The 16,062-nt window shown below is 49.3% G+C and overlaps 2 protein-coding genes across 2 annotated transcripts; one reads left to right on the top strand and one right to left on the bottom strand.

Annotated features, from left to right (window-relative positions):
- Positions 1-1,388: 1,388 nt before the first annotated feature.
- ALT_4684 (putative monooxygenase) lies at positions 1,389-3,049 on the top strand (the record flags this gene model as incomplete). The annotated part of the gene is made up of 7 exons (XM_089599779.1): positions 1,389-1,391; positions 1,445-1,573; positions 1,621-2,282; positions 2,329-2,384; positions 2,450-2,733; positions 2,785-2,888; positions 2,938-3,049. The coding sequence occupies 7 exons, from the start codon at positions 1,389-1,391 to the stop codon at positions 3,047-3,049; spliced, it is 1,350 nt and encodes a 449-aa protein (XP_089456117.1).
- Positions 3,050-9,819: 6,770 nt separating this feature from the next.
- ALT_4685 (mitochondrial import receptor subunit tom70) lies at positions 9,820-15,857 on the bottom strand (the record flags this gene model as incomplete). Its single annotated transcript, XM_089599780.1, has 10 exons — positions 9,820-11,593; positions 11,656-11,707; positions 11,771-11,903; positions 11,990-12,195; positions 12,262-12,417; positions 13,722-13,961; positions 14,019-14,492; positions 14,550-15,321; positions 15,394-15,491; positions 15,542-15,857. The coding sequence occupies 10 exons, from the start codon at positions 15,855-15,857 to the stop codon at positions 9,820-9,822; spliced, it is 4,221 nt and encodes a 1,406-aa protein (XP_089456118.1).
- Positions 15,858-16,062: the final 205 nt, after the last annotated feature.

Below are 16,062 nucleotides of genomic sequence, written 5' to 3' on the forward strand. Positions count from 1 at the left end.
AATAAATGGCCATCTAGGTAGGCTATCTTTATACGCTTAATCTAGTGAAAATTAACGTATTCAAGTCCTTAGTATACGTGTAACTCAGGATTCGGGAGTATATAGATCCCCTAGATAGCCACCTGTTTGAGAAGAATAGGACCCGTTCCAACTTTGATCGCTGCATACAACTTACTAGCGATATCCAAGCTGTGGTTCTCCTGCGGATCGACAGTTACGAGACCGGCTTGCCCTGACACACAAAATCAGTCTCTGGTATCCACTTGGCTCGGGATCATCATTGAGATCATCTCTGTGTAACTCATTGGTTCTAAACCTAATTGCCTAAGCCGGAAGAAGCGAGGTTATATCGAATCCACCCAACATCAACTACGAAGTAACCACCCACACCCCCTTCTTGGACAACTCAGAAGACGACTGGTGGCACTGGAACCGTCATATCACCAGCCTTGCTCGCAGCCTTGGACTCCTGGATATGTCCTCGGTAAGGAGACCTACCCGGATGAACCAACTTACCCGATCTACCCTGGAGGCCCTCCGGCTGGTAGTGATACTTCGCCAGCGAATTGCACGCAACCCACCCCTGAGCAATTGGAGCTAGGATGGAAGGTCTACAAGTTAAAAGAGAGACAACATGAACGCACATAAGCGGGTCTAGTGACTATCTGGCAAGCGATTTTCCTGACAGTCGCCGACAGGTACCTGAAACGGTTCACCAACGAGTCAGAGAACGAGGTTGACGTGTATCGGAAGTTGAAATAGAAGCTGGAGCCCTCGGTGGAAGATCAGAAGCGGCGTGTCATGCAGAGATGGAGGATTCTCATGGGGTCGAAACCGACTAACCAGAGCATCGGAAAATGGCTCGATGAGTGGGAGGATGTGTCTGCCATTGTGAGCGCTTGAAAATGGAAGAGTTTACTGGGGGTCTTGCTACGCAGGACTTTCTCACGGCAGTAAAGGAGATCGAGCCGAGGTACGCTCAAGATAGATTGAAGGTGCTGCGCAAGGACTATTCGCTTGATGTATTCGATGAGATATACGCTTGTCGAAAACACCGGGAATCAAGAGCCAGGAAGAATAGAAAGAGATATCTGTGATAGTAAATGCACAAACTTTTCCGTTCTGGCCGTATCCGCGGACTGGGATATCCGGCTATAAGAGTCTCGGCATTTCCGAGCATCTTGTAAGCCTCCGCGGTCATCTACTACCTTACGGAATAATGGCCGGCAATTTACCACCAGCTGAATGGCTGATGGAGGCGCCTAGTGGCTGTTTGATGGGAGCTATTTTAAAGTATTATAAAAGGTGCTTCTCTCGGATGTTAAGTCTTCAAATCCTCGACATTGACACTCTTCCCCACATCAGCGGGATCTATCAAATGCAACACAATGGTGAGCGGCTATTGCCAATTCTCGTGCATGATTAATTAGCTGAATCAAAATAGGTTTCTGAACAAGCTCATCTCCACATTATCATTGCCGGTGCTGGCCTTGGTGGTCTGGCCGCGGCAGTCTCCTGCGCACTCTCCGGACATACAGTAGAAGTAGTCGAGCAAGCAAAGGAACTCGTCGAGGTCAGTCGTGTACAGACCATGTCACACTGTCTTTCTAAATAAAGTAGGTTGGCGCAGGTCTCCAGATAACTCCCAACGCCTCACGACTCTTCAAGTACTGGCAACTTCCCAACTCCATCTGGCAAGCTGCAGCTGAGCCCACGGCGCTCACGGTCCATCGCTATACCGGTCAGATCCTCGCCAATGAACCCTCCTTTCACAAGAATATCCGCGCAAAGTATGGCGCCCCGTTCATCGACCTGCACAGAGTGGACCTCCAGCAAGCCCTGTATGCCCGTGCAAAGGAGCTCGGCGTCACATTCCATCTCAACGAGAGAGTCGACTCGATGGACTTTGATACAACAACGGTCAAAACCCTAGCTGGCAACCGGTACACCGGCGACCTGATCATTGCCGCCGATGGGCTCTGGTCTCGCTGCCGAGAGTGTTTCCTAGGAAAGAAAGATGCGCCGCTTCCTACTGGCGACCTGGCCTACAGAATTGTGCTAAGTGCGGACCAAATCTCCGATCCGGAGCTGAGAGCATGGGTTGAAAACCCAGAGTGCCATTTCTGGATTGGTCCCGGCGCACATGCGGTCGCCTACTCGCTCCGCAATGGACGCATGTTCAACATTGTGTTGCTTGTGCCGGATAATCTGCCACCGGGAGTCTCCAGACAGTCTGGCTCGGTGGAAGAAATGCGGAAGCTCTTCGAAGGCTGGGATCCAGTGTAGGTTGTCTTCTTTTGGCCTTGGCTTACGCTGACAACATGACAGTCTGAATCGCTTCCTCAGCTACGTCGACAGCGTGGACAAGTGGAAGCTGATGCACCGTGAGTATATCCGCAACAAAACCGTTGCAGTATGGAACTTATGGAACTGAACTATTACCTTACAGACGCTGAAATGGAACGCTGGGTAAATGACAAATCAAACTTGGTCTTCCTGTACGCATCACTTCGTCTTCTATATTCACCATCTAACCCACACAGCGGTGACGCCTGCCATCCCATGCTCCCATACCTCGCACAAGGCGCCAACTCGTCTCTCGAAGACGGCGCAGTCCTGGGTCGATTACTCGGCCACATGAAGAACAAATCACACCTACCCCAGATCCTCCGCTTGTACGAGAGCCTTCGAAAATCCCGCGGCGAGGCCATTGTCAAGGAGACTTTCAAGCAGGTCAGTCTGCAATTTCCTTCCTTCCGCTACAATGCATTGACATTCTTTCAGAGACACGATTTCCACATGCCAAATGGCCCGGAGCAGGAAAAGAGAGACGAAGTCTTCTTGTCTCAACTTGGAAAGGAGATTAAGGGCGCGTTTCCCAGTCGATGGTGAGTATAGTACTTTCCGGCATGCAATCAGCCGCTTACATGATACCAGGACATGTCCAGAGGTGCAGCCGTGGCTTTATGGCTACGATGCAATCAAAGAAGTCGAAAATGCAGTTATGCAGCACCCGGAATTGTTCGTCAGGAGCCCTGTGAATCTGTAGTCGTTTCCTTCCATAGAGCTAGATGTTTTATATCAAACGCTTCATAGTGGAAAAAAAAAGACAATATATGTGACGAGCTTACTCTTGCAGTGACGGGGCGCAGGGATCGTTGTGGGTTATGCTGCATCGTCTATGTACGTTTATATCATTCATCGAAATATGTACTATACATACGCCGTCCAGCATGAGTGTGATTGCATGACGTGGACCAGAGGCCGCCAACATGTCGAGACGCAAGAGAAGATGCACCGGATATCCCGAGAACTGCCGCATATTCCCCACGGGGTTCCCCGCTTTTTATACTTTGGACCAAAGGACTTATGGGTCCACTACAGAACAATAATTGCCGGCTGCGACGGTATATACTTGCCTTTGTACATTCAAGGATATATAATCTTCTCAGTTCAATTTCCACACTGACAGTGGATTTTAGGTCGCGGTTATCATCTCTTGTGACGAGGATCCTCTCGTAGGGGTTCGAGACATAGCGGAAGGCATCTACCCAGTCGAATGGCGGTAGATCTGGGTATCCAGCCACCTGATCTACGATCACCAAGACACTGGATATTTTAGATCGCGATCACAACTAATCTCCGGAGTACATATGACGATTTGATCTACTATACCCCTCTACAGTTTACTATGATAGGTAGATGGTCCATCCATTACCATACCGGCGGGCAACTTCGTATCCCTAGATTGCTCCTTTGCGTCCCTTACTTGCTTACACAGTTACACCTGGCTAGAAGGAATGTATGACAGTATGCTGCATACAATATAAACAAGCGGCTTCTTTGTTCAAATCTCAATAATGATGACTTCACGAAGAATCAAAGAAAGACCTGGATGCAACATGTTGTCGTAGCAAGATAGTCGGCGGCATAGTAATGAATTGGCAATGCTCACTCTACAAGCCTCGGAATGGACAAGCTGATGTCTTGAATAAATAAAACCCAGCCTAAGCTGACACCCATTTGCTCCTGGTCATTCTTACATGTTCATGGGACACTTGGTAGCTTCATACCCAAGCAGCGTCTCCCAGTAACTGCTGGCGACATTCAGTGACATCAATTGGCTCTACGGTCCTTCATAACAAGGCCAGGGTGCATATGCCGAACATACTGTGCGACATGTTCGAGTTGCAATAAAGTTTGCAGCTAAAGCAAGGGAGACATTTACCATTATCCAGAAACGGCTGAGTCGTCTTGGCCACTGGAATTGATCCTGAATGACTTTCTTCACGTTCGTGGTTAGGACCAGGTAATGTTTTGCGACTATTCTACCAATTCGAACCTTGACTATGCAGGTCATTGTCGAAGGATGATTCCGTCAACTGAATCGTCGAGCTTACAGCGTTAGATGTTGATGAATCATGTCCACACTTTTGTCCTCGTTGGCCTGGATGCAACCGCATAAATCTTTCATTCCGGCCAATTCCATAAGTAACCATGAAGAGCAGGCTTGGGATTGTCTACATTTGTATCCTCATCCACGTTCATGTACAGGAATGACTTGCCAGTATGATCAAATTCCTTGCGTATCTGTCTAGTATCCTATTTCTTGTAACTATCCTGCCAGCAGATGCGAGATGTTACATCGAAGAAAGCTTCATACTTGATCAAACAGACAGTAGCTGGACACATGCGCCACTGTACGGATTCCCTTTGCCATATTCTTTTATAAAGTTTTACTCTTGCAGACCTTTGACATCATATTGTAGTGGGTAATGAGGGAATCTAGGAGTAGATTGATTGCATTGGATGTTTCACTGCCGGCCGTTAAGCATTATCGATTCAGGAGAGACGTCACACATACCGGCATCAATCGATCGATCCATGACAAAGGCAGACATATCATGTGGTCATTTAAAAAAATGTAGTAAAGCGCACCAAAATCTTCTAGAGAACTGGTCTTCCTATGCCTCGTCTCCCGTAGGGCGATAAGGACCTGGGCACGGTAAAGTAAATGGCTGTGCCAAAAATGAGCAGATCTCTGATTGCAGGATATAAAATCTCCAGACAAGGAGGCATCTTGGTTGAAGGGATATGGGCCTCTGAAGTGGTTTTGATAGACAATGTCCAAGGGTTCCGAGCAGAATCAAAATATCACCTATTGAAGTGCATTCTAAGCAAGATGTAATCAAGATTACCACTTGCCAGATCACCACTTGCCACTTTGGCATCTGCATATCTGTGAGATACTCAATCTACCTGGAGCTTGAAGCTTGAATGCAAGATGGTGCATACTAATTCCAAGTCTATCCAAGTAGATGGAAGGATAGATCTACAGGATATGCGCCAGTACCAAGATTCGATTGATGACAAGCAGACACTTATACAAGGCAGACGCAAGCATGCAGCCTTGCATACTGCAGACCCCAAACTGGCGGTTCCTTAGAGGTTCATTTTTGTCGTGCAATTACGTACGAACTGTCTCGAGACCAGGAATTTAGCTCAGGAAAATATTTTCTCGCCATGATCAGTCTGAACATCTATGATTTCAGATGCATAAGGAAGTGCTAGGACGTGCAGCAGATGACTTCTTAAGGGAATAATACCGGGTTGTGCTTGATTTTCAGGGCATGATGAGACTTGAACATCAATAATTCTGACCTTGGAAGAAGCAGTGTATTGACAAGGAATTATGGGCAGATAAAAGAGCTAGTCCATGCTCGTCCAGATGTGGATCATAGTCTCATAGATCAATCATCCATCTACTGCACATCTAGATACCTTCCAAATCTGTACAATATATCCCAGCATGGGTTTATCTAAGGAAGACCTGCCCGAGTACATCACACAGTATTCCAGTCCAATTTCTCCAAGCTTTTATACTCCAGCCTCGGAGGGTGAGTGGTTGATATCATACGCTCTTCCATAGACCCTTTAGGAAGGGAAACCTCTTGTCTGGCTTGATAGAGAGTATATACAAGGAATGTCTCCAATCTTCCCACGTGAAGTGACTCAGGTCTGCATCAACGCTTTATCTTTTATTTTGAAAACTCCTCTTCGCCACTACCCCAGCGTCACTATGCATGGTGTAACTGTAGCTCCGGTGCAAATCATTCCGTTGTACCTGAATAAATCATGCCCGAGAACTTATACTGATCATACACTCCGGGGCGTATTAGCACTCGTTCCAATCCTCCCCCCTCCGGGACCACCGTCGCCATCTCCAAAGCGCCTCCACGGTCGAGCAGCTGCTAGATCATTCCGCGACGACACCGAAGTCGACGAGCTGCGGCTTAGTGATGCAGGCGAGGACAGTGTAGATGCTTCAGTAGATGAGGCTGCATTCCTGGCAGTAAGAGCAGCAGCCGCCGGATTGCAATGCGCACAGATGAAGATGCCAAAGCCGCGTCCATTGCAACTGGCACATACGGCTCCTCTGTGAGTCATCAGAATTGATGCAATACTTTTCTGAAGGGCACGCAGAACGTACCTTGGTGCGTTACCTGCGCAGTCCCGGCAGGTTAAGACGGTCCGCCCTCCTATGCAAGATGTATGCTCCGGGTCCAGGTTCAGCGCCGACATAGCGCGATATGACATTGTCCTGTGTCAATCTCAGTTACGGAGTACGACAATGATTGTATGCTTTGGAGCTTGCGGCGTAGGATTAAAGACTAGGGGCAGAACTGTAGACGCAATTGCATTCCTGAAACAAGCGATCCGTATAGCCTGGCTGACATCTGTTGGCTGCATCTAAAAGAACGGTCCTGTTCAATTGAGGAAATGCGTTGCTTATCAGTCTCGTCTTAATACAACTTCTATAACTGCGCAGGTGGTATGATTAGATTAGATGAGCAAAAAGAAACTTGGCCTTGCAGGTCGAACAAGGCCCCTCCCTGTCCAGTCCAAACGGCGATTTCTCCGTATGCCGTAAGCAAAAGACCATAGGGTCACTGGACTGTGCGACTAGAGTTTCGAGTCTATTCATCTTGTTCAGATCCTTGCTGGTGGCGAATCGACCGCTTTCGTCCATGTCGGAGACGCGGCGGAGTCAGAGGAGATCGGCTGCGCTGACAGGGATTAGGAACCATCGAAGCGACGCCCAAGCGGCCCAACAGTCCAGTAGACATGGGTTCGAGATCATCGGCAAGTCAGCTTTCCGAAGAAATGGAAACCTGACGACGAGTGCGGTCCATAGAGCCGGCTCCAAGTTGCAAGTGCTTGAGATGGATATTGAAAAATCGACCAGATAATCTTGGTCCGGGCCTCGCTCATGACATGCCGCATGAAGCTAGGTCCAGGTAGGAAGGGAATGAGCGCCGAATCATGCAATCAGAGCGAGGGAAAGAAGCGAAAATTAGGAGAAGTATAAGGAATTGGAATGGTCGCAAGATCCATACCATTGAACAAAGGCGAAAGCATGGCAGCCACCGAGAGCTGTGTTACTCGAGTCGCGAATGACAGGGAACGAGTAAAAGAATTTCGAATTGCTGACCGCTCCAACGAAGCAAGAGGGGGCTAGCTGACAACCACGGATAGATGCAGGGCAACGTGCCAGCATGATATCATTCCCGTGTATCAAATATAGATCACACAGAACGCTGTTCCAGAAGATGTACCGATGAGAGAAAAGTAACATCAAGTTAGTGTCGTGTTCCTGTCAGCATGCCGATACCTTTTTACCGGTGCCCATAAATCACGTCTCCATTTTGAGCAAAGACACGATCGATTTCTGTACGGCTTGGATATCATTCGTCTCGCTAGTTCGTAGCCCACTAGCGAACAGTCTAATGCATGCTCAATCACTCCGTGTCTATGACCGAGGATGCAATGATCAACGGAATTGAGCGTGGCGACTCAAATGCGACTTTAGCGAGAGTGTAGCTTCTGCGGCACATACACCATTGCGCTGCATAATAGGATCCAGGCTACTGCAAGGCCAATAAAACCATGTCAGCCTATGGGAAGGCATGCTAGAGGATGTTGTTGGATATGTCAAACAGCTGGTTATCACCTGGCTTCCATTACCCCAATCGCTTGCAACGGGATGTCAGGGTTCTAGTTGGTTTAACTTCCATTATAGTCCATCCCAGATACCGGAGCTTCGGAGTAGTAGAGTGAGTGACTTTGCGAGAAAGGTGACGGGTATTTCTCATAATGGTCTCGTGAGCACTCTCAGCACTGCATCTCCGAGATCTCACCTCTTAATGCGAATATGTGATCTCATGCAGGTATCCGCCTGATATACGAGCAGTGGCAACTGCAGAGCGAATCTAACGATTTTACCACCTGTACAGTGCCAGAAGGCTGTGTATGGACTTGGAGTTTTTGTGCCAAGGAAAACCTTCTGTGCCTCATATCAGATGCATGGCACTTTACCTGCAGATCGAGTGATCACATATCCTTGAGGTCGTAAGGCATGAAATGAAACATGGTCCCAGAAAGCTCTTCTCACAACAAATGTGAGATGCATTTTGCAGCTGAAGTGCTGTTGTAGCTAATTGGCTCGCTAGCCCGGCGCAGGTTCCTGGTCCCTGTAAAAGCCAACTCAGACGGACCTTGCGCGCTCACCGATTGTCCCATAAAACTGTTATGTCGTATTCATAGTACAGAGAGGTTACATCCGTCCATGTGGGAAAAGTCCAGAGTGTCAAGAACCATAAGATCCCGGATAGAATAAGATGAAGACGGCTGGAGAGCGTTTGCAGCGAAGAGTTATCCCAATCTAACCGGCCGATCCGAGACATGGCTTGGGGATGGGAGAAATGGATACAAGATCAGCATAGGACAGTCATATTACTTATTGGTGGTGGAGCTTAGGCGAATATGCAAGCATCCGTTGTAAATCCCGCATTAGAGCGGGTCTCACCTTGGCTTCGTGTGCCATTCCAACTGCCATCGGAACCTTGCTCGAAATCTCCAGCCAAAGACTGATGCCCATGAAAGATGTGGCTGAAGCAGGAGATCCCCGTGAACCAATGGTTCCACTTTTCTTGGTTTTTGCGCTCTTTGGATAATATCTCCGCAGCATATTGATGGCTGAGCGAAAGGGCCTACCATGCGTAATAATGTAGAGTCTGTTCCTTTATCCTTGGCGTTGGTGAGGTGATGGTGTTGATGTTGCACAAAACCGAAGCACAAGAGGAAGCGCCGAACAGATTGCGATCAGCTGACATTTGCCCTCAATATCAGGCAGCCAATCCTGGATAACGTCGTTTTGTATGTTATAGCCAATCCATGTCCTTAGAGAGACCATTATCGGGCTTATACATGGATTAGAATCATGGCCAGATGCTCCGAGGACCGGAGGAACCCAATATGCTCAGTAATTGCAAGCCCTCAGACTCGACACCAGACACCATGCATGCCAGCTGGCGTTGAGAGTCACGGGTGAAATGAAATCCTAAGCTAGAATGTGACTGTTTGAGCGGTATGGCCATCATGGGAGCTGCGCAAATTATGTCTGGACCTCTGCAGTAAGCTACCAGTGCGGAAGATACATCATAAACATATCTCATTGTAAGATTCTTCGTTAAGGATAAATAAAAAAGAGGCACGCCCGCATCAGCGGGAGCGATCCGGCAAATTCTCGACAAATCATCAGTAGAGCAACAAGGTTCCCAAAAGCCAAGCCATCCGAGGGTAGAATAAACGCCGTTGAACGACCAAAATTAAACAAAACGATCGACTTCGTTGAAAGGAATGCCAGGGTAAAATAAATTCAGTCTGGCAGGAGGGGAGAGATCAAAGAAGCAAACATATGAAAGGAGACGTGGAGAGAGGCAAAGAAAATGCTGGCGGCTGCACTCCCCCGTAAGCCTCTTAAGCGAAGTAGTCAGTGGGAAGGGAGGCTAAAAGAGCGACTGTACCCAAGCCACCAATCATTGCGCCGAGAAGAGCAGTGGCGACATGACTTCCAAAGCTTCCTGAGCCCGAAACCCTTTGTCTCTTCGACGGTCGTTCATCTGTAGCAGCAGGTTTGGCAGCCTTGGGTGCATCATTGGGATTCTGAGTTTTGGCAACAGCGTGAATCCCCGTAAGATGCGAGAGCGAGGCGTCCAGATCAACGGGTGCAACTTGTGGCTGAGCGTCTTGAGAGAATGACTCTGCAGACCCACTGACGAATTGATTGTCAAACAAATCACAAATGTCAACGGAAGTGACATCAGGGAAGTCCCCGGCAAGGTCCTGATCAAGCTCTTCTGAGTCCGATTCCATCTCAGGAGCCTTCCTCTTCCGCGACGGCTTAACGCCAGATGTTGCTGTCCATTCGGAAGTATCAACAATATCAGCGATAGAAAGGCGTGTATTGGAGTCCCGTGTGGCTCCTGAACCGGCCATGGATGATACTATATGAGGCTTTGACTGCAGATCTACGCGGCCGCTGTCGTCCCGAGACTCGACACTTTCTTCATTGGGGCGTTCTTCTCGACTTGGCTGACTAGCGTTAGTAGTAACGGTAGAGTGGACTTTATTTCCCATTTCGAATTCATCGAAAGCGGTATGTGTGTGACAGTTGATGAACGGTCCATCAGTATAAGGAGCAGCCGATGTCCGGTGATCTTGCGATATGGCACTGTCATTGCTTTCACGCTGCGTTAAAGGATCGATAGGATGAAAGGTAACGTTCGGCCAACATTCGTCCGCGCTCGATGACGACGTAGTGTGATGGAAACAGGCGAGTGAGTGATCGAGCGATCTTCCACTAGACCGTGACGCCGAATTGGAGACTCCGACAGGCTGTGAGATGGACGACCAGCCGAACTTGAGGGGAGTCGACTCGGTCGAATCTTCATTCGCCGTGAATTTGCAGCTGTTCATGTTCGGAGCAGCGGTCTGGGGACTAACATGCTCGCCACTGGTGACCGCTGTCGAGCAAGGTGCATCGTTTTGGGTGGGTAGCGATCTGTCCGCATCTTGCGACCGGGCTCCCTTACTCACAGCCACAGCCACTAGTGATTCACAGATCACTGAGGTCGAAGGAACATTGGATGCCATAGCATCGGCCTCCCTATCGAACCCATTGGTGTCAACACCGAGAGATGAATGTGACATCGAATCAACTTCAGAGTCGTCTTGCTCTTCACTTTCCTCCCAACCATCGGATCCACTAGCTGAGTCTCCTCGACTGTAACCAGTAAGCGCGGCCTCATTATCTGGAGCATAGTCGATGCCGCCCATATCATCAGGTATACCGGCATAGGTACCTTCGTAAGTGTCCTCAACAGACGGTGGGGTCATCCGCGGAGTTACAAGAGGGTGCTCGTTGTTCTCTTCGTCAAGATCAATCGGACTTTGCTGCGATCTGACCACATGACTTTGAAGATCACTGGCGGGCGCAGAGGATTTGTTTTCCACCAATTCTACAGAAACATCCTTTTTCAGAGGCGAAGTCATAGGAGTCGCGTTCTCAGCAGATTGGTGATGGTCAGAGTCCGAAGAAATGCCTGCGTCGTCGGGCACGTAAGATCCAGTCGATGCAGAGTCGAGCGGGGCCTCGTCGAGAATCTCAACCATCTCATCGTCGTCGTCAGGAACGCAGAAAGTATTTGTCTTTAGGTTATCCTGTGATTTTTTGGTTTCCGAAGCCCCCTCGCTGCCAAGGTTACTATGTTAGTAAACGAGCCTCGGGAGGAAGTAAAACAAGTAGCCACATACTCAAGGTCAAACCATTGACACTCGCAACGAACCCTCATGGGCGGATACGTATCTAGAGAGAGTAAGGAGTCAGAGAGTGTCTGGCAGGGAATCACTATTGAGGTAGAGGGCATACCTTCGCCGCGTATAACCTCAGTACCAAATATCACAACGTCACCACTGCGGATTGGGACATCCTTGTTGGCCGCTATCTTTTTACAGTTGATCCAAGTACCATGCATGGAACCATTGTCCCGTATGTAGACCTCCTGTGCTCAATTGCATTAGTACGAACAATGCTGCATACGAGATGCCACTTCACGCAATGGGAGGGGGTTGCCTTGACATCACCTACCTTCTTTTCGAAGGATACCCTCAACTCCGCATGATCCCGGGACATAACTCTTGATTCGAACAATGCATTATGGTGAGCGGGGACGAGACCCTTTGCTTCCCGCTTGGAAGCCCGGCCAATCTTCACAATCTCGGTGTCCGGAGCGAATGTTAGGGAGCGGAACGGCAGGACATCTGGCTGGAAGAGCGGGTAAAGAGTCACAACAGCTAGCAACACAAGGACAAGTAAGTCAACTGCTGTGTCTCCGTACAAGATCTCGGCGGGTTACATACCCTGCTTATCAGGCATGATGAAGGATTGGCCAGTCGACTCGTGGACTTCGAGCCTTGAGTTCTGAGACGGGAGCAAGTGTTGCTTATCACCCACAACTAATAAAGACGACGCCTTCACCGTTGTACGCACGATATTCGACAACTTTGACAGGTGAGCTGGAAACGTGTCGAACAGTCGTAGTCTAGTCGCTTCGATGAACAAATGTAAGAGATTCTGATCCGTCGTCGTTGCAATAAAGCAACCAAATCGATGACGGGGAGATAGCTAAGGTAAGGAGGGGTAAGAGGAGGAAGTGTATGGGATCAGCCTGAGGTAAAGAGACGGTCGGTGTCAGGCGGAGAAATGTGGACAAGCAACACCGTTGTCACGTACGATTCCGTGGGTAGACGACGTGCGCTCAGAATGGCTGCCTGCTGTCGATACCCAAGGCAGAGACAGACAGTGATAGATGCTCAAATAAATCACAGCTGCACAGCAGACCGAACCAACATTACCCGGCCTGATAAGGAAGGAATTGTGGAGATGTGGATAACGAAGTGTATCTTATTTAGCAGCTGACTGGGGATACCTAAGACAACGAACAACGACAAGCTGAGGGGATTCAAAAGCCACTTTAGTGAGTCATCAAGACAAGCAGGAACTATTTTACGAGTGATAATGATGATGTACGAGTAAAAGGAGTGAACCACAGTTCTTCTGAGATGGTGACGCTGATACCGGTGATACGCAATAACTACTACCTGACACTAGTACCTTGAGGTGGGGTTTCCCGTGGTCCACCCCCGTCAGGTGATAAGGATTAGCCTACGCAGTTAGGCCGCCGATAAGGATGGCCTTTCCATAAGCTGCGGGGAAATCTACAGTAATGACTAGATATCATATATGTAAGGTGTACCCAAGTTGATAGCATACATGGAAAAAGGTAACCAACATACTGTATTTCCTACTACCACCCGCTTACTACTATGGTACAAGTTGAAATCGTTTCCATCGCCGTCCCTTGCCAGAAACGAAGCTCCAGCCGTCGAACATACTCAAACATTCCGGCCACATGCTGCTTCCTCCATAGTGGGAGACCAGCACTTTTCGTAAACAAGCAGAGGACCAAAACATACAAGAAACAGAAACGGAGGACATATGATAGGTGAACAACCAGAGAAGGGATCTTTTGAGATAAAGAGGGGAACGCATATAACGAAACGCAAACATATGGTAGTAGGTACAAACTCGTCAATGAGGAGACCGAGCACCCCAAATAGCAGAGTGAGCTAAGGAAATGATCCATTATAAAGGCGTAGGTATTGCTCGCATGGCTGTGCTGTCAATTGGAAGGCGTTGACAGTGAAGGAGGAGGGGAGGGAAACGATTAGTCTCGCAAAAGCCCTCGGGGCAAAAAAGTGGTCTATGTAGAAGGTGCGAAAGAGTTCATCTCGAAGTGGCTCAGTGACTCTTTACAGACCAGGAGGTCCGCCCAACCCAGCACCCATGGATTGCAGGCGCGCTGCCAGCTGGGGGTATTTCTCCTGGACTTCCAACTGTGTCCGAGTGGCCTCGGCATACGAGATGGCATTAACGATCTCCGCCTCCGTACGAGCCAGCTCGGCGGCCCGTTCGAAGTACTTGAGCGCCTGCGAGACCTTACCCTGTTGAAGAAGGAGTTGGGCCATGGTACCCACAGCAATGTCACACTCAGGGTCGACTACGACGAAAGTCAGTGAATTCTCAACAATTACAGAAGGCAATAGCAATGACTTACTGATTAGAGCCTTCTGGCAAAGGTTCTCGGCCTCCTGGAAGTCATGCTTCCACTGGAACAGCGCAAGGGCCTTGTTGATCAGGGGTAGGACATTGATTCCCATTGGCTTGCTCTGCTTCTCCATTTCCACAGCCTTGTCGAACTTCTCAATGGCCTCGGAGAAATTCTGCTGGTCCAGAAGAAGCTCGCCATAGTAGTTGTAGACATCCGGTACGTCCTCGAAATTCTTCACGGATCGACGGAATGTAGCCATGGCTGAGGCAACAGAGCCCATCTTGTACTGTGTCACACCCAACTGAATATGAGAGAAGATAAAGGTGCGGTCGAGGTCGATCGATTTCTGATAGTCCTTGGCGGCTTCCGCGAATTCTCCAAGAATGAAGTGGAGCTGGGCACGGTGGTAGTAGATATCGGGATCGTCCTTGTTGTGGGTGATGGCGAGTTCAAAGTCGTCGGCTGCGGCGTCCTTGTTGCCTAAAGCCGGTCAGAAACACCTGGGTGATGCTCACAACAAAAACGCGATGGACTTACCAAGCTCGAGGTGCAAGCTGGCGCGCTTGATATAGCTCTGCACCAATGATGGCTGCAATTCAATACTCTGGTTGAGATCAGCCAGAGCTGACTGGGCGTTGCCCTCGAGGTAGGTGAAGGTGGCTCTCATGTTGAGGGCCAACGCTTCGTATTCACCCAGATCACCGAGTTCCAAGGCCTTCTCGAAAGCACCAGCAGCTTCTTCGTAGCCGTCTCCGGTCTTCTTGGACATGGCGATCAGACCCTTACGCAGCTGACCTTTGCCAGACTCCTCACTGAGGTCTGCGGACTCTTCAAGGCCTTCGGGAAGAGACTGGGGGCGGAAGCTCTGGAGGTAGTTGGATACAAAGGTGGGGCTAGGGAGTTTGCGACCCTTGGCTTCCAAGATAGCCTTGGCTTTCCTCTCTGCAACCTTCTTGAGAAGTCTTTCCAGCGCGTTGCGGCTGACATCATTGGAGAATCCGTCGATGATGCAGCTGGCAGTGAAGTCGAGAAGGGCCTCACTGTACTTCTCGAGGTGTTCGTACGCAATAGCTCTCCGGTTCAAGGCCTTGACGTATTCGCTGTCCATCGCCAGAGCAGCGCTAGTGTCCTCAACGACCTTTTCCCACTCCGAAAGGACGTTGTAGCAGGCAGCGCGGTTCGAATAGAAGACAGGGTCGGGTTTGCAAATGATCGCCTTTCCGTAGAGGTCGATGGCCCTGTTGTAATCTTTAGAGCCATAAGCCTTGTTTCCAGCCGCCTTGAGCTTGGCAGCATAAGCTTTCCGGGTCTGCAATAACAATTGTGAGCATTCAAGCAACGGACGGTGGGAGAAGCAGGAAGGATAGGATTAGCAACTCACCTCGTCCGACAACTGATCAACAGTTGCCTCATCGACCTCAGGCAGCTCTTCGGAAACCTCCTCGACCTTCTTGGGAACTTGTTCTAGATCGTTATCAGCTGGACACTGTGTTTAGAGGGTGCGCAAAACGCTGTCGGATTTAGCATACCCTCTTGAACGGTGGCGGTCTTCGCCTTCTTTTCCTCCTCCGCCTTCTTCTTCTCCTTGCGTCGCTGGTTCTTGCTCTTCTTCTTTTCTGTGGGAGCAGGTGCTGGGGTGGTCCGGCCAGAGTCGGAAAGGTAGTATACAACGCCTGCGCTGGTCACGACCACGGCAACACCAGCAATGGTATAGACCAGCGCCTTATTTTCCGACACCCATTTCGAGATACGGTCCCAGACTGACGCGGATGATGAAGCAGGGAGGGAAGCTGTGTCAACAACGACGTTCTTGACTGGCTGGGGTAATGGCGATTCGCTCGACATGATGACCCGGCAAAGAGGAACCTGAATTCTGAACTCTGCATAGTGCAGGGAACGGCAGTGAGCAACTTGAAAATGAACAATGCTGGAGAAAGGATGAATTGGGAAAGTAATTGCAATTAGATAATAACATACCGGTCCTTGATGTAGGGTAGGGTGCTTGTCAGCAAAACGCTGCTCTTTTTTTGGCTTCGGAGAAGGGAGGGTG

This window comes from Aspergillus lentulus, assembly GCF_001445615.1.
Source record: "Aspergillus lentulus DNA, contig: Alt08, strain: IFM 54703, whole genome shotgun sequence".
Classification (NCBI taxonomy): domain Eukaryota; kingdom Fungi; phylum Ascomycota; class Eurotiomycetes; order Eurotiales; family Aspergillaceae; genus Aspergillus; species Aspergillus lentulus.